This window comes from Nilaparvata lugens, chromosome 8 (genome assembly GCF_014356525.2).
Source record: "Nilaparvata lugens isolate BPH chromosome 8, ASM1435652v1, whole genome shotgun sequence".
Taxonomy (NCBI): domain Eukaryota; kingdom Metazoa; phylum Arthropoda; class Insecta; order Hemiptera; family Delphacidae; genus Nilaparvata; species Nilaparvata lugens.
The window spans coordinates 41,770,276-41,797,381 of NC_052511.1; the positions used below are offsets into that span (position 1 = coordinate 41,770,276).

At 32.4% G+C, this 27,106-nt stretch overlaps 1 protein-coding gene across 4 annotated transcripts in view; it reads right to left on the reverse strand.

The window, feature by feature from the left end:
* Nucleotides 1-1,303: 1,303 nt before the first annotated feature.
* Nucleotides 1,304-27,106, reverse strand: part of LOC111045973 (alpha-tocopherol transfer protein-like) — a 44,889-nt gene continuing 19,086 nt past the window's right edge. For 2 of the 4 annotated variants that reach the window (XM_022331453.2, XM_022331452.2), the window contains exons 2-7: nt 15,059-15,217; nt 13,479-13,635; nt 7,675-7,927; nt 5,424-5,534; nt 4,688-4,790; nt 1,304-2,260 (exon numbers count right to left, since the gene is read on the reverse strand). In XM_022331453.2, the coding sequence (XP_022187145.1) occupies nt 2,109-2,260; nt 4,688-4,790; nt 5,424-5,534; nt 7,675-7,927; nt 13,479-13,635; nt 15,059-15,217 (935 nt within the window). In that variant the 3' untranslated portion in view covers nt 1,304-2,108. Of the gene's footprint in view, nt 2,261-4,687; nt 4,791-5,423; nt 5,535-7,674; nt 7,928-11,074; nt 11,328-13,478; nt 13,636-15,058; nt 15,218-27,106 lie in introns of all 4 variants that reach the window. The other 2 variants (XM_039434792.1, XM_039434791.1) reach the window with 1 other exon arrangement.

The following is a 27,106-nucleotide window of genomic DNA, read 5'->3' on the forward strand; positions in this document are numbered from 1 at the left end:
AGTTTCAACTAACTGAATTAACGAGCAATGCTCCAAACCATAGCGCTGAGCAACACTGCTTTCAATCTAATTCAATCTCTAATCAGGGAAACAACATGATACTGTATAAAAGAACATGATCTATTAACTGCAGCAAGCATCCCACTCTGTTGATAAGTTAATTAGTTGGAAAGTTATTTTGACAGGAGAGTAATTGAAAAACACACTCCGGCTCACCGCTACTGGCTGTGATTCTGGATTAGATTATTATTTAGGATGACGAGGCTCTTATTAATGTTTGTGGAGATCTTTCCTGATGGGCGAGCTTAATATGATTAGGGGTTGTAAGGGGGTGTTGGGGTAAAAATGCTGGAGAGACGTCGAAGTTCCCTAGGGATCTCAAAATAGTTGGTAGCCTGTCTGCTAGGTGTAGGCTAACTTATTGAAGCAGTAAATCGCGTCCGAATATTATCTTGTTTTCGATGATGTCAGTTGGATTAACTATAATTTCATTGAGCATGTTTGCAGAGTATCCAGTCTTGCTCTACTTGGAGAGCGGCATGTTCTTGACACATTTCCACGAAACTTGTTAGTGTAACTGAATTTTAACGGAGGGTATTTTCGTTGCAGAAAACTCTATTTTCAGTTTTTGATCCCAAGTAAAAGTTTTCCTGATTTAAAGCAGTATCAATTAGTAGATTTATGATTTCAGTTCTAGAGTAAAATCAGCTCAAAGGAATAAGTTTACAATGAAATCAGTTTCAAAGTGAATGAATCTCACAGTTTGTATGATATTTGAAGAAGTTTTCAACATTCTATTCATAATAAAAATATTTTAAAATTCTATTATTAAAAAATCCAAAGATTTTCAAAGAGTTGCTTTTCTGTAAAAAAACGTATAATAATTCAAAATTGTTTGAATGCGTTATTGAGTGGATTTGATATAGGCTTACAATCTTTAGCATAGAATCATTAAATGAATTGCCTTTTTCTTTATGGCTACTTTTGAATATAAATCTGAGTACCCTTTTTAAATTATTTCTCAGATTTATATTTTTATTTATAATCATTAAATGAATTAATTATTTCATTATTTCACTAGAATTCTAGTAAAATCTTGAACATTCTGTAACTGTTTATTCTAAATGTAAATATCATTCCATTATACATATCTTCATATTACTGAAGAAGCTGAGATTAAGTCATATTTGATTTTCAATTATTTGAATCCTAATCAAAATTTAAGTTTCTTATTCAACACTAGTCTATCAAATCATATACTGTACGGACTGGAGATTTAAGCTAGAATTTATATATTCATTAATTGATTTTCAATCATTTTATTTCAACTTATACAAGAAATTTACATCATAATAAATATACATTTCTAGCTATGGAACTATACTATTAAGTACAAAATACCATTTTTGAAACTTCAAAATTATATCTATATGTTGGTCTATCTATGTATAATCCAAGAATCAACTTCTTCCAAGATTTCTAACTTTTACTCGCAGCTTTCAACAATTTCATTCAACATAACAATACAGATCTGAATTTAATAATTAGTTGGATTTTTATCAAGTAAGTTAGAGTCAAATTAACTTAACCTTCCACTAATTCAACAAATTATTACCAATTGGATAATCATCCCCGTGGGATTTATGTAATATTGAAAATTATTTCTTAGAATAAATCTAGGCTTAATTATAAAATTTAATTTTCATTATCCTATTTGTGTTGAAGTAGTAAACATTTTGAAAAAAAATTAAATATTACAATCATAACTAACTAATCAATAATAATCACAGTATTTTGAGCAGAAGAGCATCAGAATTTGACAGATTTCAACTTCTCTACTTTGCAAAATTCGTACAGATATTCAAGTTGAGAACATTTTACCATGGCTATTATACAGACCAGCCATGAGTATAAAAGTATTGGAAAACAATAGTAATATAGTAATAGCAATACACTATTGGTCAATTTGGATACAGCTGTCATACGAATTTATTTTAGGAAAGATCTTATCCTTGCATATTTCTTGATCTTCAACTTAACTCAGAACTATATACTAGGAGGATAAACTTATAGGCTAGTAATATCAGAGAACATTTTTGATTTCAAACTTAATCTATGCAAAGATTTTGTAGCGAAAGGTCTTGTTCCTGATAAGCGTGCTTTCCTTTCTTATCAGTAATTCGTTTCTTTTCGTCATTCCTGAATTTCTCTTCATCTTTGAAGTATGGTCGCAGGCTCTTCATCCAGGATTCAAATTTTTCTGAAAGTAATAAGATAAAATTATGAATTTTTTAACAATTGAGAAAATGCATAGATTGCAATAAATTAAAATTGAAATAAGAAAACACTTGCTTTCTAAAATTCCAACACTATGCGATTTGACTCGTTTATTGCGATTTGATTCAAACTTATAATCTTGAGCTTAATAAAATTAATTAAACTCACTAAAATTAATTGAGGAACTAAATTCCTTACGGTACCTATCAATATAGCTCAAGAAATTCATTCTATGCCATTATCTACATGTCATAGAATAAAACTCAGCACAGTGTATTACATATATCATAAATCTAATTAATCAAGCATTATTATTCAAGCTTTGAATAAGAAATCTAAATTCAGACTTCCAGATTGAATTAAGAAGTCTTTGCTAACTTTGAGAAGAAAATGAGTACATGGATAATGCACTCATACTGTACTGGGTACTGTATAGCCAGTTACACACACATCGATTTTTAGACGGACGATTTTTTGCCGTCCTTATAAAGTATATTAAATTAAACATAACTTGGCAAACTGATCATGTGCTCATGTGTTTGCAAAGCTCCGTTTATTCTGGTATAGATTTCATAAGAACGGCAAGAAATCGAACGTCCAAAAATCGACGTGTGTGTAACTGACTTATCAGTGTAGACTATATTCGTTCATTTAGTCTAGAGAATTTCAATGATTATTTAAAAAAAAGAAGAATTCTCAATATCCTTTATTTTCTTTAAGTGAATATTGATGTGTTTTTTTCAGAATAAAATAAAATTTTCAGAAAAAGCACAAAATTCTTGAATCTCTGTGACCAGTTTGTATGAACATGGAGACCATGCGTACCAAGTTGGTTCAACAAAGGAGGCTATTACGTTTTTGCGGTTGAGAGATAGTCTCATCCTCATTTACTACTAGAAATACATTGCTAGGAATTAGATGTTTCAGATTACTGAAATGTCTTTCGTATTATGTGTCTGATGCAATTATATACCTTTCTTGTTATTTATGTATTATTTTTATTTTCAAAAAAAGCACTGGATTTAAATTGACATTAATTTGTATTTCATTTGCAGAACTGCATCTTAAAATAGTAACGCCAGTCGAATCGCCTCATAGCCTACAAGACATCGTGGAATGGACAATCTGCCATGTCTCCAGCCTCTAAGGATTTGACTAAAATCTAGTTCGAACTCCTTCAAATCAACTAAAACCCTGGAGAACAATAGTGAGTGGAAAAGTAAATCTAATTTCTCCTGTTTCCCCTAATTATTTATATTTAGAAATCCATTTTTCCAACTTTTTTGTTTAAGCGTGAATATGGCGTCGACGTTGAATTCCATCCACAGAGGAGCATTAATATAATTTCTCTTGTGTTTCGTCCGAAAAATGGCGTGGAAGTTCCAATGGATTCCATTTCAAATACCGTAATCCAGGAGTATATTTTTCATTCTAGTTTTTCCCTAGCATAGAAATTAGGTCTCAAACTAACCCCTTACTCCTGGGTTAATGTTTTTTTTCATATTTCCTCTTGATTTTCTATACAGTGGTATTATTTTATCTATAGATGTTATCGGATGGGCACGTTAAACTGTCGGTCCCGGTTAAGTATGACAGTCGTAAAGCCCATTGCCGGCTTGAATTATATATTCAGGCGAGGTGAAACCTTCCCGCAAGAGACTCCCCACCAACAAATCCCATACGAATCTACTTTATCTATAGAAAATAAATATTGATAAATCTATAATTATCGAGACTAATGTAAAACTTCTTTAAAACATATCTTCTTTTTAGATTTTGTTTGAAAAAATGCTCTTCAGGAAAAAATTCAGTTTATGCAACAAATGACCTTTTTATGATGGAATGATTTTTAAATCAACTTCAAATTGAAGAAAAGTTTCAGTTAGTCCTCATAAGCACAACTAATATAAATGCAGACTTCCTGAAAATAGAGCTTCTCTCTTGCATGTATTAATAATTAACAATATGAAATCCCATGATTTTATTTAGATCCCATACAATTTTTTCAATTATTATTTTTTTTTCAAGTAATATTCTCCACAAATTTATACTTTATACTTATAATTCAAATATGTTTCAGACAAAAATAACGTACAATATACTGTATACGTTTAAATATAGGCTACGTTTTGTAAATATATGTTTCGTATACGTCAATTTCATATTTTCCCTGCAACTGTAATGTGGTTCTTCCCTGTGTTGAAGGTACACAAGTGACGTGATGGTTTCCATCTATACTTAGCAAAGCTATTTTTCTTTCCTAGGCAGATTCCTTATTAGACATAAAGCAAAGATTATTATATTATTTGATCCTAGGCATAAGGTAATATTTCTTATTTGTCAACTCATTGTACTGTATTATTATACGCCAATATATTGTCATAAACATGCATAGTAGAAAATAAATTACCATGGAGTTCATCTATGGACTCGAGCTCACCACCATACTCCTTTTGCAAGCACTTGGTGGATAGCGCCTCGTAGACTGGTTGCAAGTCTGTGTGGAAGTGAATCTGCAATCAAATAATATTTTTTCTCATGACGCCAAATTTATTGATTAGTGAATTGATTCCCAATTGAATGTAGGGTCCTAGGGTCCTAACATTTTTTTTTAACCATGAAAATAACTGTCCATATGAATATTGTTGCAGATACTTATTCTAAGATACCTATTCTTGTTTGGTTGCATATACTTATTGTAATTTGAACATAAATATATTTTATATTTCAAGTATTTGATTTGATAGAACACATTTAAAGTGAAATGCCTCTATGATTCCGTTTTTTAAGTAAATTGAAAATTCAAAGATTTCAGCGTACTATAACCTACTACATTAGTATTCAATCGATCATTTTCCCATGCAATGATCAGCACGATCATGAGGTTCCAGGCTACATGAAGTTACACTGCGAAGTGGAACACCCGTTGAATTTCTATTTTATAAAAGCCAATTGAAACTATAGCATTGTAATATTTCATAAATTGTTTAGTGTACTCTATTCCAAGTAAGAAATTCCCAGTGATCATTTATAAAATATTTTTCAGTCTCTTAGAAATAGCATTGATAATCTATTAATTATCATTACCTATCTCGGTTATTTAAAAGGTATAACTCAGTTTTTATGAATGTGGATCGTTTACTCACCATCTTCATCAGTTCTTTCTTCATGAATGGCCTCACTAGCATCAGTATTTTGTCAATAAGTGAATGGGTGTTCAGTACGTGGATAGCCTTCAGCCTGACTGGCATTCCCTCCTGAAAAATAAAATTGATGTTATTGAACTATATCAATAATTATCGATCATGATTGTAATACCTAATTGATTTATCATGATTTTTCAATAGTTAATCCATTTTGGACTCTAAATAATGTTAACAAGTCAGAATGAAAAATTCTGCAACTAGCAACTGGGGATAAAGACAGGATCTACTATATACTATAGGTAATATACAGGAAGTCCTGATACAGATAAGAGCCCATTATTTATCTTTGATTGAGGCTTAGAAAAATGAGTGAAAAGAAGTAGTAGTAGAAGAAGAAGGAGAACAACAACAAAAACAAGAGCAAGAAGATGACGAAGAAGAAAAAAGAACAAAAACAAAAAGATGAAGAAGAAGGAAGATGATAGAAAAAGGGTTTTAATCCTTTTTTGTAGGGCACATTAGGTCTCTGTATTGAGAATGAATAATCCTGGATTCAGGCTATCAGCTAGTAGAGTAACAAAATGCGTTCTGTCAAATCATATTCAGGCATTTCTTGCAAATCAATACAATCGTGAATGTGTTTGATAGAAGACTCAAGAAATAAGACTTGAGACTTATAGAAATAAGACTTAAGACTTATAGAAATTAGACTGGGAAATATTAAGACCTAAGACTTGAGAAATTAATAAGACTTGAGAAATAGTAAGACCTAAGACTTGAGAAATTAATTCCCACGACTCAAGAGAATAAGATGTAAGACTTGAAAAATGTGTGGAGTCACACATTTTACTGGAGGAAGGTCCTGTATCAAAAGTTTTCTCTAGTAATGTCTGCGTTATCAAGTAACCTTTTTTGCCTAGTACCTGCAAATAGAGGAAGAACTTCCTGAGCGACTACATTAGACTAGGCGCACACCAGTTAGTCAAGACATAATCAGACAAGTTTAGTCACAATACTTCACATTGTTGCTTATGACGCAACTCACACTGATTAGTCATTGCAATTAGACATGTCTTCATAAGCAACTATGTGAAGTATTGTGACTAAACGTGACTAGTCTTGTCTTGACTAACCGGTGTACGCCCAGCCTTATAGTTTAACACTTTTCTGTTAGTACCAGCAAATAGAGGAAGAACTTCCTGACGAAGGACTACAGTATATAGTATAGTACCTGAAAATTGAGGAAGAACTTCCTGAACGACAACAGTATAGTACCTTTTTTATCAGTACCTGCAAATAGATGAGGAATAGAACTTGCTGTGCTGCTATAGTATAGTACCTTTTTTACTTTCCTTGCCCTATTACCATAGGTAAGGAAAGTATTGCTTTCCGAAAAAATTAAGGTACCCCAATTTCTAAATTTCTATACGTTTCAAGGTCCCCTGAGTCCAAAAAAGTGGTTTTTGGGTATTGATCTGTATGTGTGGTGTGTGTGTGTGTGTGTGTGTGTGTGTGTGTATGAGTGTATGTGCGTCTGTGTACACGATATCTCATCTCCCAATTAACGGAATGACTTGAAATTTGGAACTTAAGGTCCTTACACTATAAGGATCCGACACGAACAATTTCTATCAAATGCGATTCAAGATGGCGGCTAAAATGTTGTCAAAACAGGGTTTTTCGCAATTTTCTCGAAAACGGCTCCAACGATTTTGATTAAAGTTATACCTAGAATAGTCATCGATAAGTTCTATCAACTGCCACAAGTCTCATATCTGTAAAAATTTCAGGAGCTCCGCCCGCCCCATCTAGGCAAAGTTTGATTTTAGATTCTCAATTATCAGGCTTCAGATACAGTTTAAACAAAAAATTCCAAGTGGAAAAGATTGAGCATAAAAATCTCTACAATTAATGTTCAATGACATTTTCACCTAAAATTGAAAATAAGCTCGAAATTAGAGAAAATAAGATTATCCAATTGCAAACTGTTGACAACTGTTGATTCTATTAAATTATTCACTTTGAAGAGATAGCAGACCTCGTGTGTCACCAGCGTTATTGTCCTGTCACCAGCTGGCTTAGATCTTTGAATTGTAGACTACTTGAAATGCGCGTGCACACTAGCGTCAGGTGATCAATTTTCATAACGGCAAGGAAAGTTGTGTGAGTGCGCCACACCAGATTTTTACTTCTTGCAAATAGTGGAAGAACTTACTTAGAGACTACGGTATAGTTTATTTTGTCTTGGTACCTGCAAATAGAGGAAGAACTTTCTGAGTGAGGAAATGCTGAGCCTGGTGAGATGGCCGAGCCTGACGCCTTTCATGTCGAATAGGAAAATGTAGCCAGGCACCGTTCCCTCCACACTGAGACAGGCGTCGATAGCCATCGACAGCACCTTCACGCCGTCATTGAATGTGTACTTGCCCGCCTCAAACTGCTGCAGCTTGTGGTAGATAATCTGGTAGCCGTTCGGGTCTTTCACTGGCAGGCAGTTGTAGTGTCTAAACAAAAATATAAAAAATTGAATTTATTGATTCATTGTAAAGCATTTTATCATTAAAATTGATCATACATCAATTTTAAAACAATTAAATTAAATTTTAAAAAGTGAAGTGGGTGCGGTTTCATGGGTAATTAACATTTCCACATGGAACAATAACTAATAAATTATTATTATTACTGGTGTTCTGCCCTAGGGCAGGTCTAAACATGATTCCTCCTTCTCCATTCCTCTCTGTCCTGTGCAATTCTCTTCATCTTGGAGTACTTTCCCTCCTCCCTGATATCATCCACCAACTTCACTCTTTTTCGTCCCAGCACCCTCCCTCCTTGCACAGTCCCTTCCATTGTCTCCACAAGTAGTCCGCCATGCCTCAGCAAGTACTATTATTAACTAATAAATAACAGGTAATAATGAAATGGTTAACTAATAGAATAGGTCAACTTATAGAACAGGTTAACTAATAAAATAGATCATAGATCAATGAAACAAAAATTGAAATGAAATTTTAAAAAGTGAAGTGGGTGCGGTTTCATGGGTAATTAACATTTCCACATGGAACAATAACTAATAACGTAAAGCAAATTTTATTTATCACACTCACACACAACATAGTTCAAGATAAGAAAAACAATGCTGACCAATATATTGAAAAAACAAATAGTTGATTATAGATAAAGTCAACAGCTAGAGTTTGGGGGCATCAGGGGCTGTCGGGAAGATTTGAAACACGAACCGGCGTAAAGCAGGCTGCCTGATGAGTCCCTTGCTGTTTTCTTTATTCGTGAATGATTTGGAGGATTGGCTGGATGGAGGGGTCAATGTTGGGGGTGTCTACATAAAGCTGTTAGCGTACGCGGACGATATAGTTCTCCTGGCATCGGACAGACTCTCTTTGAGAAGGATGATAGCTGGCTTGGAGAGATACTGCAACAGTTGGAACCTACAGGTTAATCTTGACAAGTCAAAGATTGTGATCTTCAGGAAAGGAGGGAAAATAAGCAGAAATGAGGTTTGGCTGTACAACAATGAGCCAATTGAAGTGGTGAACAGCTACAAGTATCTTGGAGTGACATTGACGTCCAGATTGTCATTGACAGAACACTTCAGGGAGAGGTCGTCGGCAGCAAAAATCTCATTGAATATTTTCAACGGTCTGTTTTCACAGAAAAACATTCCCTTCAAATCGAAGCTAGGAGTATTTGAAGCAATGGCGCGTTCTACAGTGTGCTATGGCGCTCAAATATGGGGAGGAAAGATGGTTGAGGAAGTTGAAAAGGTTCAACGTCTTTTCCTTAAGAAGGTTTTCAATCTACCTATGTGGGCGCCAAACTACTGCCTATTACTCGAGACTGCACTGCTCCCACTCTTTGTCTATACATTAAGGCTCCACTTCAAGTATATGAAGAGATGCATGAATCTGCCTGATAATAGGTATCCGCATATTCTGCTCAAGGAAACTATGGAGAGGAAAGTGTTTGTGTACAGAGACTGGATGAATATGGAAACGGCTTATGGGGTCTCTGCAACGGAATTCCTTGCGGGTGATGTTGAGGCTCTTGTGATCAGAGTCACTGAGGGACTGAGAGAGGGATTCAGAGGCAGACTTCAGAGAAGCCAGCGATACTCCCTGTATCCAGAACTGACGCAATTCACAAACTATGTGTATGAACCAGTGGACTTCACATTGATTAAGTGGTTCATGAAGTCAAGGACCGAGCTCATTCGTCTCAACAAATATTCCCACAGGCAGGATGTAAGGATCTGTTCTCTATGCAACATGAAGGAGGAAGAGGATGTAGTTCACTTCATAGCCAGGTGCCCGGTGCTTGCAGAGTTCAGAAAGCGATACTTCGGAAAGACTTTGCTTGCTGTAGAGGAGCTGAAGACGTACCTGAATGGTGACAACTGGATGCTGATAGGACAATACTGCAGAGATGCTTGGGCGTACAGATATTTCTTGATTCAAGAATTCAATTTTTAATCCATACACACAAGATGTACTATTACCCTCTCTTCCTCTGTAAATAGTATTTTACATTCTTATTTTTTGTATATATTGTCTATTTTTAAATAAATAAATAATATTAAAATTCATATATAAAAAGCTTGCCAACACCTCCTGACGGCACTCAGCCAAGGAGAAAATGCTTACAATAAAAATGTATTAACATTTACTTGATTATTTTCTAAAATGTAATGAAATTTCGTTCAATAAAAGCCTTTATTTAAAAAAAAAAAAAAAAAAAAAAAAAAAAAAAAATTACCTTGCCCTATTACCATAGGTAAGGAAAGTATTGCTTTCCGAAAAAAATTAAGGTACCCCAATTTCTAAATTTCTATGTTTCAAGGTCCCCTGAGTCCAAAAAAGTGATTTTTTGGGTATCGGTCTGTATGTGTGTGTGTGTGTGGTGTGTGTGTGTGTGTGTGTGTGTGTGTGTGTGTGTGTGTGTGTGTGTGTGTATGTGTGTGTGTGTGTGTGTACACGATATCTCATCTCCCAATTAACGGAATGACTTGAAATTTGGAACTTAAGGTCCTTACACTATAAGGATCCGACACGAACAATTTCGATCAAATGCGATTCAAGATGGCGAAAATGTTGTCAAAACAGGGTTTTACGCAATTTTCTCGAAAACGGCTCCAACGATTTTGATTAAAGTTATACCTAGAATAGTCATCGATAAGTTCTATCAACTGCCACAAGTCTCATATCTGTAAAAATTTCAGGAGCTCCGCCCCATCTATGCAAAGTTTGATTTTAGATTCTCAATTATCAGGCTTCAGATACAGTTTGAACAAAAAATTTCAAGTGGAAAAGATTGAGCATAAAAATCTCTAAAATTGAAAATAAGCTCGAAATTAGAGAAAATAAGATTATCCAATTGCAAACTGTTGATTCTATTAAATTATTCACTATGAAGAGATAGCAGACCTCGTGTGTCACCAGCGTTATTGTCCTGTCACCAGCTGGCTTAGATCTTTGAATTGTAGACTACTTGAAATGCGCGAGCACACTAGCGTCAGGTGATCAATTTTCATAACGGCAAGGAAAGTTGTGTGAGTGCGCCACACCAGATTTTTACTTCTTGCAAATAGTGGGAAAACTTTCTTAGAGACTACGGTATAGTTTCTTTTATCTTGGTACCTGCAAATAGAGGAAGAACTTTCTGAGGGAGGAAATGCTGAGCCTGGTGAGATGGCCGAGCCTGACGCCTTTCATGTCGAAGAGGAAAATGTAGCCAGGCACCGTTCCCTCGACACTGAGACAGGCGTCGATAGCCATCGACAGCACCTTCACGCCGTCATTGAATGTGTACTTGCCCGCCTCAAACTGCTGCAGCTTGTGGTAGATTATCTGGTAGCCGTTCGGGTCTTTCACCGGCAGGCAGTTGTAGTGTCTAAACAAAAATAGAAAAAAATTGGATTTGTTTATTAATTTAAATAATTTTCTCATTAAAAATAGAGCTTAGATCAATTAAAAAAAGTTAAAAAATTTAAATTAAAAAATTTGAAAAGTGAAGTGGCGGTTTCATGGGTAATTAACATTGCCACTTGGAACAATAACTAATAACAAGTAATAATGAAATGGTTAACTAATAAAATGATTAATTAATAGAATAGGTCAACTAATAGAACAGGTTAACTAATAAAATATATCATAGATCAATGAAAAAAATTGAAATGAAATTTTAGAAAGTGAAGTGGGTGTGGTTTCATTGCTAATTAACATTTCCACATGGAACAATAGCTAATAGCAAGTAATAATAAAATGGTTAACTAATAGAATAGGTCAACTAATAGAACAGGTTAACTAATAGAATAGATTGTATGTAGATCAATGAAAAAAAAATTGAAATTAAATTTTAAAAAGTGAAGTGGGTGCGGTTTCATGGGTAATTAACATTTCCACATGGAACAATAACTAATAACATGGAGCAAATTTTATTTATCACACTCTCACACAACATAGTTCAAGATAAGAAAAAAACAATTATGCTGAACAATATATTGAAAAAAATAGTTTAGAATAGATTAGATTATAGATAAAGTCAACAGGGACATCACGATCATCAAAATTCAAATAAATAAATTCAACAGGGAATAATAGGAAGTAACAACACCTTTTTTCAAAAATATTTTGTCTTTCTTAGTCCTAAACTGTTCAATAATGTGCCTGATTACATAAAAAGTGTTAATAGTATTAATATATTTAAAAAACAAATTTTCAAGTGGCTTCTTTCTTCTCTTCCTGAAAATATTGAGAGTTTGTTCACTGTCATTGGTTAAATTTGATTTTAGTAACACATGAAATATTATTCTAATGCGTGAGTGGTGTGTGAATCTATGCGTGAATGCAGCAATTGAAAAACTTTTTTCATGTAAGTTACTCCTACTTGCAAACAATTTTAATAATTAAGCAAGTAGTATAATCCTTTTTTTGACATCTTGTTAGATTAGTATCCAATTTTGAATAATGTTTATTATTTATATTACTATGTAAAAAATTATGCAATGCTGTAATAGTTATTTACTGTTCATGATTGAAAAATTGTTTTGTTTCAAATTATTGTAGCCTATTGATGTCAAAATGAAGAACCATTTGATTTTTATTTTTTTGAAGTTTGTTATTGTTGGTTGAAGTAAACACTTGAATGAATGGATGTTAACACTGACTCTTAGAGTAGAGTGGTCAAAAAGTAAAATCATCATATCAAGTTTAGTTTACCTGGGTAGTGTATTATTTCGGGCCTCTGTATATAATTAATAAAAATTGTTGGGAAAATTAACGATTCTTTGTGGAAAATTGAAAATGAAAAATTCTTGTATTAAATTCAGGTCCAATAATAGGATTGATAGTCAATATAATTTTTCATGAATTTAATAGTGTACAGTAAATGGAATACCCACATAGATCTATAAATAAATATTCTTACAAAATAAAAACAGTATTGTTAAAGCAAGTTTAAGAAGCGAATTAAGTTTGTTTTTTTCGGTTCTTTTTCAAAATTATTTCTTTAATATATGAATCTTCTCTATTCAAGTGATAATAATGTGAAATATCTGTTCTATTTTTTGTTTTGAAACATCTAAATTTGAAAATTTACTTTGTGAACATATTAGTGGTCTGAAAATTTTGCGAAGTGAAGAGCTACAAGACTTAACCTATTTCGGACTATGTGTAACCATATCTAAATTGGGGAGAGGATTAGCACAAGGTTACCTTATTTTTCCTCTCCCTATCATTTATATGATGTATACTTATTATATCAATCAATAAAGAATAAAGAATAAAGCAAAACATTGTTGAAAATTAAATTCTTAGATTAAATATATATTCAAGTCCAATAATAGGATTGATAGTCAATATCATTTTGCATGAAGTTAATAGTGTACAGTAAAAGAAATCCCTACATAGCTCTATAAATAAATAATTTTACAGAAAAAAAACAATATTGTTAGAGCAAAACATTATTTAAATTTTTTACCCCAATGAAGTGAATTTGTCATGTTAATTCTTTAGACTGTTGGAGAATATATTGGCTACTTACAAAACTTTGAGTGCATGCTGGAGTTCTGGTCTGAGAATATCTCTGTTTCCGAAAAACTCAGGAGTGTTGGTGCGGGTGGTGTAATACACTTCAATGCAGGCCTTTGTGGCATCCATGTCATAGTAGCAACTGTGATGGAAAAGGATGAGCTGCTCATCTGTAATCAGTCAATTCATATATTAATAATCCCACTCAGATAACATCAATATTTAATCATTAACAAACTCTGTATCGGAGTTAAAGAATGAAAATAATATAAATTAACATTTAAAAAAATCCAAAGTTGAATTAAATTTCTACATTTAGGATGAGCTGGTATAAACATACGAGTATGTTTAATATGATATGTTGGTTGATTGTCTGTATCTTAAGCGTGAAGGTTACTTTAGTAACTTGGTTACTTTACTATCTTGTTCAGGAATAATTTTTGTACATTTTGCTTTCCCATTATCTTCTGTACCTTCTGGAGCGAATAATGTCAGCCTGACGACATACTTTCGACTTCTTTTATGAGCATGAACTTGTGATTTATAACACTGTTTGAATTGACTGTTCTTTTATGAGTATCGTACCGTACAAAAAGGTCCTAATCTGTATGTGCTAGAACTAGTTTCATGCTGAATTCCCAATTTCATCACTGTTCAATTTTAATATCTTAGGCATTTTGTCTCAGAAATGTACACTGTATTTATTTATTTATAGATACAATATCATTCTCAACTATGAATGATCGGGAAAGGAACAACAGGCTTAAAGCCCAAAACTGTTCCTTTCCCAAATTTGGATAGAAATTGTCCAAGAATAGGTTATCAAGAATCAAGAATTTTTATTGTCACAAACAAAATTGCATAGACAAAAGTCACTTGACTCAAATATCACAATATGAATACTTAGGATCAAGTACAGGTCAGATAAACTTACATTATAAAAAATATAATAAAATTAAAACTCATAATGTTATGGATGAGAGTAACTAGTTAAAATCTCTTCAACAGAGTAAAATGCTCTCTCCTTCAACCATTTTGTTATAATATATTTGAATCTTTTACATTCATAATTTCTAACTTCAGGTGATGGAACATTAAACATTTTTACACCAACTTAGCTATACATTTTTTGCGTCTTAGCCTAACTCGACTTGGATCAATTTGAGTGACAGCTCTTGTGTTATATTCATGAATGTTTCCTCTTAAATTGAAAAGACTAAGGTTATTCTTCACATACATTAAACAGTCCAACATAAAAATACAAGAAAGAGTCAGCACACCATAGGCTGAAAAAAACGGCCTACAAGATTCTCTTACTTGTAGTTATGTTTATCACTTAATAAGTTTTGTCCAATTTTGAGTCCAAAATATATTGCCAGATAATCTATCGATTATTTTATATAATTTTAATTGTTTTTTCAATGTGGATGATGCTCACAGAAGCTTTTTGCTTGTGCGTGGGTAATGGAATGAGATGATCAAAGGTCCATGCCTTCTGGTGGGATTAGAACCCACGACAATGCAGAGTAGTGTCAGCCCAGACACAAAAACAAAAATAATACAATTATTATTACGGTATTTGAATTGGCTCACCAGTGACATTCTGAGGTAGATGAGGCTGTGTTTTCATCCACTTTTTCAATTCGGCAATTTCCTCCTTTTTCAGATCGGGATTTTTCATGTACTCCTCCTCGGCTGTGATTGGCTCCACCTTCATGTCAGCCACGCTGTTATTGGCCAGATTTGCACAATCTGAAAAACACAACAAAAACAGAATTTAAGGTAAACCATTTCCAAGTATTACTCAATGAATTACAGGAGAATAAAGATTTAAGATTTGAGGTGATTTTAAAAATATTACTATATCACCCAGAAAATTGCTAGTTTTTGAAATATCAATTAAAAAGACTAATAAATTGTCAAAAACTACAGGTTTATGAGAGATTGACAATGGTGTAACAACCAAAACCGGTCTTTCTAACTATCAATAAAATCTGTGGTTTTTGACAATTTCTTAGTCTTTTTATTTAATGTGAATAATTACCACAATATCAACTTCTCAACTACATAAAAAGGTTTTGAAATATTACTCATCTAAAACAGATGAGAAGAAACATTTCTTTGAATGTTGAAGATTCCACTTTGTTTGAGGGACATTATTTTGCTCGATTTGTGTTGTTTTCGTATGAATAAACAAAATAATGTTAACCCTCAACTGGTATGGTGTATTAGGGGTCAAACTCAAGGTATGGATGAGTCAAAAGTCACCCAAAATTTCAAAAAATTAAAAAATACACCTAGATGTATAATTGAATCTTTATATTCTAACTCAAATAACATCATAGTCTAATTGTTGTTCCAACAACATTTACAGTATAAAATTGCTGTTTAAAAAATATTTATGTTAAAAAAATGTGAAACTTGTCAACAATGTTCAATACTATTTTGAAAAAAAAATTTAAAAATACATCATGTTGAACAAAAGTCTTTCCTATGTTCTTCTGTGGTAGTATATGAGTCCATCTCCAAAAAAACCTGAAATAACTTTTTTATCAGATCACAAAAAAAACTGACATGAGTTAAAGTTTTGTACTGAAGATTTCCTAAAAATCTTGCAGTTTGAATGGGAAAATTCTCTCAACTTGTGTAAATCCCAGTTTTTTTATTGAATATCATATCCCTGATGTTTTCTTTTTGTGTTATATAGAATTTTAATTTTTTATGAACATTTTTTACACATTTTTGATAGATAAAGGGAATTAATAGATTCACAGATTGAATCCTCAAACTTGACCCAGCCAACGATTATTTCTGTTCCTCAACTAATCTTTCTGTATAATTTTGTACTAGGGCCCAAGAATCATTCACGTTCATGGAAGAAATACTGATAATATGGAATAGTACTCACAATGCAACAAAATCCCTATTGAGTTTCATGAAATAACGTGATTGAATGGTAATTAAATTTAGTTGGCCTCTGCGTAATTGTCTCCAAGAATAACTATTGGTTGGGTCAAAAGTAACCCAGAAATTGAAAACTGAATTCACAACTCACGGTATGGCTGGGTCAAAACTGACCCAAAACGCTCATAAACAGTAAACTGGTTCTTTCCCTCTTTGTAGAAGAGAAGGAAGTAGGAGAATACATGGAGGGAGAGCGTGATCGACAGGAAAATTCCTGCACTGGATAAGAAATTGTAGTTGGCTGGGTCAAAAATGACCCAGCCATACCAGTTAAGGGTTAAAGTGAGAGAAATCTAATATAATTGTTGATCCGTTGAAAAGGTCAAATACAGAGAAGCTATGTATTATTGGCAAAGACGTGTACCGATGTATATAATCAATTAAATCTGTACACTGCTCACATCTGTTACTGTAATTAATATTGCTGCTCAATTAAGTGATAATTTGTGCAGAGAAGGATCGTCGAAGTAATATTTAAATCTCATACATCTGGAGGTTATGGATATTCATACATTAGCCACTCCTTATTTAGATATTTCTTCAACCAATAACCATAAGCAACATCGATATCTCAGTCCAATCTAGATCAGTTCCTTATTTCAATTAATGCATAGTGTTTCCTTTCTTTTCCATAAAAAAATGAACTTGATCTCATTTTGATCTTGCTATTTCTTATTGAACAATTTACACCAGGCGTTTGAAAACTTTATCGATATGCTAATAATCAATTATGAGGTTGAATTAATCAGATTTATCTGTATTTTACGGGCACAACTGATAAAAAAGTGGTTTATGAACAAATTCATTTCAGTATATTTTGTGTATTGGAGATGGAGGAAACGTGTTCACTGTTATAAAATGAAGTGACCTCAGCACTGTTTGGTTAAAAAAGCGTTTGATTGTATTTAGAATAAAATGAATACAGTATATGCCGGTTTAGCCATATAAAGCATGAGTATGAATAAACAATTAATCAACCTTGATCAGAATATATCCTGTGTAAATTCAAGTATATATTGATATTTGTATTCCATATTCTCACATCTAAGTGCTGCATTAATCAAGTGTGATTTATCAGTTTCAAGAATTTGCTAGCAACAAAGTTTTCTGAATTTGTTTTATGAATGTCATGCAATTTTTTAAAGCATTTACGTCTTCGTCAATTATGACTTTATAGATTGAAGAAATTTACTTAAGTTTCAGTTTTAGCTCGTCTCTTGGTTATTTTTTATTTTCAAGGGAGGCATTGAGTATAGAGAAACGTTAAACCATTTTTATTTTTCAAAGAATCTATTGGTTCAGATTTGTATTACGGATGATTATAATGGAAATAAGGAAATTGAATACAATGAATTCACTACATTAATTTTGTTGACAATCTCATTAAATGAATAAATATGAATTACAACTATCATTTAAATACGTGAATTGGAAATTGGTCATTTATAAAAGCCTTGAATGTTTTTTATTATAAATTCGTTGATTATTGTTTATGATGAGAATATCATAAACGACCATTAAAAAATTATTGCTGAATTCAGTCTCCATTCAATTACCCACATGATTTATCTTCCACCTTGACAGAATAATGATCATTTTGAGGCCAAGCTGTAATTCCTTTGATTAATTTATTGTGTTCGAAGTATACTTGACAAATTATTGTAAAAAGGATGCTCATAAATGCTCCAATCAAGTTTTATTGTTGATTCTTGTACTGAGGTGGGCACTGTTTATTACTGCAATTATAATGGAATCAGCAAGTTGTAAAAGGAGATTTATTTGCATCTATTAGGTATGTCTTTCGAATCATGTCTTCAACTTTAATTTCCAAAACAATCATATAATTTACTTCAACCTTGAATATTTTTTCGTTAAATGATTATGGTTGATACTCAATAGTTAGATTGACTAAACTCAAAGGCGATTATTTAAATCTTCTGTAGACTATAACGAAATAAAAGCACACATATATCGTCAAATTCTACTGTTCTATTTGGTAAAGGACTATGGTTTCGTGACCACACAAGTCACATTTTCAACCTGACGAATATTATAGAATTTGATGATATATGTGTGTTTTTATTTCATTATGGAACGGTTCTACAACATCGACAGTGACTCAGTCGAATTTTTGTAAACTCTATATTAACACTTATCTTTGAAATTAAAGATAAGTAAATAAAATCTTATCTTTAAGATCTTATCTTATCTTTAAATTAAAGATATTTATTATTAAATTATTCTTATCTTTAAAACTCTTTCTACCCACGAACCTTGGGAATCATGAGTGCATCGAACTCAACAAAACAATAATTATTAAATTAATAGAAATAGGCATTATTTGTCTTACAGATGAACAATATGAGAAATATCTGTATTACTTTTCTACTTTTTGAAATGAATGAAATTCAAAGAATCCCAATGACCGCACATTCTTTGCCGGTATTGCCCCACAACACAGATAAAAATTGCGGCAACTTTGTTTAACTCTGGCAACTTTCACCTCTGTTTGATCATTATTTGTCATGTTTACGCTATCGCGCGTCCGATAACGCACGCGTTTTTGCGTCATGCACGACGCGACACACACACACACACCACCGTAGTATATGTGTGTCACTCGGTTACCGAGACATATATCATTTCTAGGTTAGATCAGATGATGTCATACTTGCACTTGTCATTAACGTTTTTTCATCCTGAGAGTCAAGCAAGAGATTGAATGAGTTAATTGATTGATGTATGGCCTAGAGCTAGTTCAGCCATCATAATTGCATTTCCTTTTATTAGAGGACTGGTTTATTGCTGCTTCTAATGGTTAGTAATCGTCAGTGCAATTGCAATAGGTACTGGTAAGCTACTCTATTTTATTTTAGTTAGCTCTTTAGTGGAAGGGTGGCCGCTTATTTGTACAGGTGCCGTCAACTTTCAAAGATTTATTGATAGTTTGTGGTACATTTTCTGACCATTGAGTATCAGTAATGTGTTTTAAATATAGGTATAGATGATTCAGAACTCATTTGAAACATTACGGGTATGCTTTTTAAATTATGCCCTTCAGAAAGCTCGTAGGAATGATCATTATGGAAATTAGGAAAATTGAATACAATAGACTAGACTTATTATTTGAATTTTGTGGACAATTACATTAAATGAATAGGAATATAGTAGGCCACTAGGCCTACTGCTATCTTCAGAACAACTTTGATGGTTCACAACAGATCTTGAACTATATACGGTACATATAGGATATAGTCCAAATCATTGGATGCCTGCTACTGGCAAAACTAATGGTAGTGATGTGGATAATAATTTGAAATTCATTTTCCAAAATAGGTTTACTATTCATGATTGTTGAATTGTACATTCAGATGTAAAGTGTGTTTTACAAATAAGAATGACAACAAATTTTATTTCAATCGATAGATACTAGAAATCAATGCAGATTTGCAAACCTCCAATGTAATCAACCGAACTTAATAGGTTTATCATTCATGATTGAATTCTTCATTCAGATGTAAAGTTTATTTTACTAAGAAGAATGGTATAAATTCTATTTCAATCGATAGATGGTATAAAACAATGCAGACTTCAATCATTATGCAAAGAAGCGTGGAACATAATCATATATTTTCATTTTTGTAGTATTTGAATATAATTATTAAATATTCATGTACAATGTTATAATAATTATATTGGTAGGATTTTTACAAGATTTTCAACCGAATACAAATTTAATAAATTCAAAAATGATCCATTTATCTTCCATTATCTTTCCTGCTGCTGCGGCTGCTACTGTAAACATATATAAATTTTTCCATACTTTATTTCTCCAATAATCTGACAACCCTCTTCATTAGTAGATTTATCCAGATATCGATCCATCTTACATTTCGAGTAAGGTGTGTACGATACACGATACACGGTAAGAAAGTAGAAAGAAATTGGGGAATGGAATCCATGAATAGGATTATGCAAATACTATCGGCTTGATTTGCATTTTTGATGCAATGATCAATGAAAATATTTGTAGACATTTCTTTGTTGAGACAGTTATGAGTAAATCTTATCTGCCTTATTTGTATCTCATTCATTTAGTGATAAATGAAAGTGTAAGTAGGAATTTTATTTGTTAAATGGCTATAGATTTTGCTATACAAATTGTACGTTGGTCAGTAGGTCAGGCGGTAAGACAGGTAGGTAGGTCAGTGTGGTCAGCATTCTCTTATGCATGTTTTCCATTCAAACAATTCTGACAGTATGAAGTGAATACTCACTACAAATGCAGTAGGTCAGTGTTGTCAGCGGTTGACTTCACCTTCTAAACGGATGCAACTCTGGGTCAAAGGTCAAAACCTGCCTTTACACATTATGTAACGCTCTCATCTTTTCCTAGCAACGGCAGCAAATTGTGAAACAAAGGAATCGTGCGTCGCCAATTGTAAAGCTTGTGTGGAAGGAATGTTTTGATTTCCAATTCAAATCTACTAGAAATGAATTTACTAGCTAGACTAGCTACTAGCATCTATACTAGCTCTATGTTGTGAAATTCGCTACTATCTTCTTCTTTGATTTATTGTATTTTTCATGGCTCGGTCTTGAAATAACGAAACAAACGGCTGACGAAGATTTTAATGCCTTTGAAAATAAAATTAAACGTAAATGTTTGAGAAAAAGTTATCTGAATTCGTTTTGAAATGTTTGCGAAACTTTATGTTTGTGAAAAGTCTTTTTCAATTAGTTTTTATTCATTACTATAATTGTCATTGGTTACAAAAAGCAATATCTTCAATAAACTATTAGCATATACATTGAAGTAGAATATATAATACATAAAAGCAATAATAACAGAATGTATTTTAGTCAACTTTAAAATTGTTTTTTTTTCAATTTAGTCTTTTAAAAAACACAATTTTTTCAATTTCATCTGGTCAAGTCTCAATTCCAGAGCCTGTTTAATCATTTTCGATTAAACGTCTCATTTTTATAACTTTCTTTTCCCTTTTTAAATCCTTTCTATTGTTTTTTTAATTTTCTTATTTTATCCTTCAACTTGGCCCATATTTTATAAAAATGGCAAGAGTCAGGCTACCATAAATTATATTATTAGATTGTTTAAAACTTTCAAAGTGAAATTTTCTATCACTTAGAATGCTTTGATTGTTGATCTTAAAAAACTTTGATTGATACTAAAAATCAAAAACAAATATAATGGTTCATCTAAGCACAATATTAGAATTCATTGTTTGAAATCTTGAAGAGAATATCAGAATAGGACACACTATTGAACCGCTTAGTTATTGTTTCTCTCCAGGTTTTTAATAATTTTTTAACTAATAAATCATTGAATAATAAATTACATAAAACCACAGACAAACTTTAAAGTATATTTTATGCTTTATTTCTTATGAATTCAATCAATTTACTCAACTAACAATCAAACTATACGGCAAAGTAAACAAACAGAACAAATTGAAAATAACAAGGAAATAGTGGATACGGTTTGAACGGGTTTGGAAAGTTCTCTAAATTTCTTGTTTTCTAGTTCATTCCAAGTTTATTGTATCCTTGTGTAGCCCATGTAGCATATCCGACAAAGACCTGAACACTATGAACGAGTTTTAGCCAACTATCGTGTGATTTCAATATCGTGATCACTGAAGAATTTCTATTTCATGTGAGTGGAAACTGTGTCTAGTATTCACACATAGCCTATATAGTACAGGTTCGTGCAACTATCTAATGCTGTAAGATCAATATATAGAGGCTGCAATTGTAAGTATACTGTACAGTCAATAATGGCGTAATAGTAAGTTCATGATCCACTTTTCATGAAAATGAACTGGCTAAATTAGGCACGCGAGTATTTTCCAAAATTCTTGTGAATCAGCCTACGTACGTAATATCTAGTAGCTGATACATAATAATGAGATATTTATTACGTATCTTGTGGTAAGGTGAAATTCCTCTCATTGAAATAACCATACAGATTGAATTTATTTTCTGAGTATACAAGATACTAATATAAAGCAGAATTTGTATTTTGATCATTTCAGTATTAGTTTTGTTAGGTTTTCGAATATATTGGAAGGGACTGAAAGTGAATTTTTGTTTCATTCATTTCAACTCATTAGGCCAATGCTATTCAATTAGGTACATTAATTCATTGTCTACTTTAGTTGAATTGCAGTAATTTCCATCAATAATTTCTGTACATTTTCCAATTTCTGCGTATAAAAATAAACTGAATATAAGATAGAGGTTTAGATATTATTTGCAGACGTTACATTATTGAAATTCAAGATACTGGTCATAATTTGTCGTTATTTTGAAAGTCAAATGTGAGTTGAACCTCCTTGGTTTTCTTACATGCATAAATGAAAAATGTAAAAAAATTACATGATGACAAGCATTTTAAAAATGCATGTAGGTAGTGCCTAGCCTATCTATATCAGAAGAATTTTTCAAAAATATTGGACTGATGTTTCAAACAAAATCAAGTTCAATTTTTAGAGTTCAAAAAATTGTAACTTATTTTATTCATCTTCACTGAAAAGTTCTTTAACATTTTTGGATCGAGTGTAAATTGTGTGGAGTTAACTTTTCCGGTAACTAAAGTCTACAGATCCATGAATTCTCAACATATACAATATTTCGGCGGATGCTTTGAATAAGACAAACAATTATCGAATTATCATTTGAGGATCAAGATGCTTGTTAGCAACAATGCATAGAATCAACGCGGTTTGTGAATTAGCATCACTTTCAATCAGTTGGTGGTTAGTCTATCAGTGAATCAACCTTGCGTGTAAACTGCCCAGGAAGCTTTCTGTGTGAGCACTCAGAGTACGCATTAATATTTCATGGAACTCTTCCAAGGCTTCTTTCACTCATATCCAACAGTTCAACAAGGAAGGATCACCGACAATGTAATGACCTTGTCACTTATGCAGTGGTAAACTGTTGGATTATGTTTAACCACCCAAAGTTTAAGACTGAGTAAATGGATGAATATGTGTGGATGGAACTGGATCATGAATGAAATAGATTCTTTCACATATCCAACAGTTTAACAAGGAAGGATCACCGATAATGTAATGACCTTGTCACTCATGCAGTGGTAAACTGTTGGATTGTGTTTAACCATCCAAAGTTTAGCTGAGCAAGAGGATGAAAATATTATGTTGATTGAATTGGATGATGATGAAATAGATGAATTGAATCGCTGCTTTTATTAAGAACCTAGGAGGGCGAAGCTAGGGCGCAGCCGTAGATGCTGAGACATGATTGATAAAAGTGGAGTGCGACAAATAGAATTCAGGCTACAATTGTCAAAACATTTCTACTAAATGAAACTACTTGTATTTCTTTCATATCAATCCAGACCTCCGGCAGTAGTGTAACACACGAGAAAATCTTATTATTTCATTTTAAAAAGTGTATTTATTAAACTATCTACTTTCATGTAATAATCGATATTCATATCAATATTCATATCGATATTCATACCCATTTCGATTGAATTCTGAAAAATACGAACTTGGATACAGTCGTAAAATTTAAAACGCGGTCCAAGCAGGGAATGAAGTCACTAGCCCATATAGTTTTAACTATGTTTGATAAATTCTGTAGATGATAAATTTTGTTCATCAAACTTTGTAAATATTACCCTAAAGCTGATGTATAGGCTTATAGCCTATAGTGTGATATAACATTTCCAGATTTGGTTATTTCATGAGTTTATATAGGTGGGATCTCCCTCCCAAACACTATAGGCCTACTGCTTCATTGATGTCCACTTCAAAGGTCAAATCCGACATTTGTTCAATTAAAATAACTTTTTTAATTCTCAAAAATTTAAAAATAATAAGATCCCTTACCACTTATAACCTTGACATTAGAGTAAATTCCCACAGTCTGATGATGACCGACAACAGGTCGAAACGATCGTCACTACCAATGTAAGTGCATTTTCACTCCATAAGTGTTTTTTAGAATTCAAGTTTAAAAATATTTTTTTCATTATTTCTGTTTTTATGAAAAATCTTCAATGAAGCAATCAGATAATTTCTAGTTACTGTGAGCCCTGATACAATAATATTGTTCAGTTGATGAATAATAAAAACTACTTCAAATTCAATATGCCCAATCACTCTTGTTATTTTACCTCTTATAAGTGGTTCTAATAACTTACTGATTCCATTATCACTACCCTACTCTTAATTGTAAAAATGATACAATTACCGGTGTATGCAGTCAGAATAGGTATTATAATAAATCAGTGAGACAGTAATTTATTGTTAGTTACAGAATGCCAGCAAAAGTGAACTGTGGGTCAGCAAACTCAGCTGAGAACAAGTTCTGTTGAAAGAAACAACCTATGACAACATACTTGTGGTTCTGACTGTGGGTAAAATTTTTGAAATCTTATGTACTACGGTACCCATTTATGGTAGCTTGGCATAGTAAGATAGTTAGTTGGTAGCTTGGCATTTGAATGATTTTTAACGTTTTTATACATTTTTTTTAGATAGATTATCAGCAACCATACAATGTAACAATATAATAGAATAGAATAGAAAAAACGTTTATTGAATAAATAAACTACCTTAAGCGAACCTCATATACAGGGTGTTTCAGAAGTAGTGTCGAGAATTTTAGGGTATTGTACCTGGATGCTAGGAGACTACAAATGTCATATTTGAAGTGTCCAAAACTCAGCGGTTATCCTTATAGCTGCCATTTTGTTTTTTCACTTAAAAATTTTTATCTCAAGAACGAAATGTTGTATTGATCTGAAATTTGGCATGAATATTTATGCTATAAAGACTCAACTATAAAAAATAAAAAAAAAATTTTTCGTTGAAATTTTCCAAAATGGCGGCCATTTAAAATTTTTGATGGCGAATATCTCGAAAACCGTCCATTTTACTGAAAATTTACAAGAGACAAAAAAGTTAGCAAATTTTTTCACAATTCCAATGATACCTAATTTATTAAGATTGGTCGAAGAATAACAGAGAAATTAATTTTTTTCGTACTGCATGCATGACCACTTTTCACCATTTAAAGATCAATATTAATTTTTTTTATAATTTCATGAAAACCGTTCTTATTACAGAAATATACAAGAATAACTTTCCTCCAAATTTTATTTTACATTGAAAAATATTAATTTCACTCAAATCGGTTCACTGATACTAATGCAGCAATTGCTCAAAATGCTGTCCTTCAACTTGACCTCAAGCCTTGCAACAAGGATCTCACACTTTTTGTACCTGTCCAATCGACCAAATCAAATAAACTAAACTCAAGTTTTTATGTTCAATCTTATTTGAAACGCAGATAGTTGACAGGTTTGCACCACAGTGCCAAAAATCTAATTAGTTTGGAGTTATTTTGTTGAGATCCTGAACAGCTGTTGGATCAAACCTGTTTTCAACCAAAACTGGTCCCATAAATCTCAGCATGTTTCTTTTATTGAAATTATTAGAAACTTCAATTAAGATATCCAATCAAATAAATTAATTATTCTGTGAACTGTGAACAAAGTAACTTATTCTGTTATTTATTCAAACTCTATTTTAATCTATTTTTCCTTCTTCTTTTCTACTTTGTTTTCATGTTGCCTCCTAACTCATGGGCTTGTCAGTACTGAACTGTAATTAATGCATTTCTATTTCTATTCTTACATTTTCTTTTCTTATCTATTATTCTCGATTCTCTTCTCCATTTCAAGTTTTCAATTATTTTATTCCTGAGACAATAATTTTAATATTGAGAAAACTGATTCTACTGTTAATTATTCCACTTCATATGATTCAACCGAAAGGTCTGCTGTTTCGTATTCAATCCAATACATCTTCAGTTGTACTGTAGTAGGTTTCAACATGATACTGCAGTCCTGTTAGTTGACTATTAAGGTGGAATTTACAATATAATCATTGTTACAATTTCTTAGTGTGCCTTTTTATTTCTCAAATTAACGAATAAAAAACAAAATAGGCATAAGTGCTCTTGAAAATAGTTTCTCAAGCTCTCAATAACTGATGTATTATCCTTTTGAATGAAAAATTATTTTATATTCACACCTTGTGGTACAGTAAATAATCTTGTACAGGAGAGCCGATTATTAGTACTGTATTGTACTGTTAGTATTGTACTGGAAAATCAAATATTAGAACTTTTTGAGTGAATAGAAGAACTCAGCAATCTTCCTCCACAAAATTACAGCATGATGCTATCACAAGACCAGCAGGATAGTAGTCTTCTAAAATAGGCCAAATAAAACTCTTCATCTGATTGTTAGGGAACAATTATCAATACTGTTGAGAACAGATTTATTTGTTCATTCTCAATCCAGAAAAAATTATCAATATTATTGAGAACAAGTTTAATTGTCCATTGTCAATCCGGAACCCATGACCCCAATCAATCTACGTTGTCCTCTTCTTCTTTTTACATGAGTCATCATGAACTTCTCAAGCATTTTCTGATCTTGACTTCATTCAAGTCATGCCAGTTGAATCGTTACTTCCAACTGATGTAACACTTTTTACGGTCCTGTCCACTGGCAAACCAGTTAAGTAACTTGAGCATTTTCCAAGTCGGAAAGTTGCTGAAAAAGTTGGCAAGTTCCTTGAGCCATTGACCTCGCTACATATGAACCAATTATTG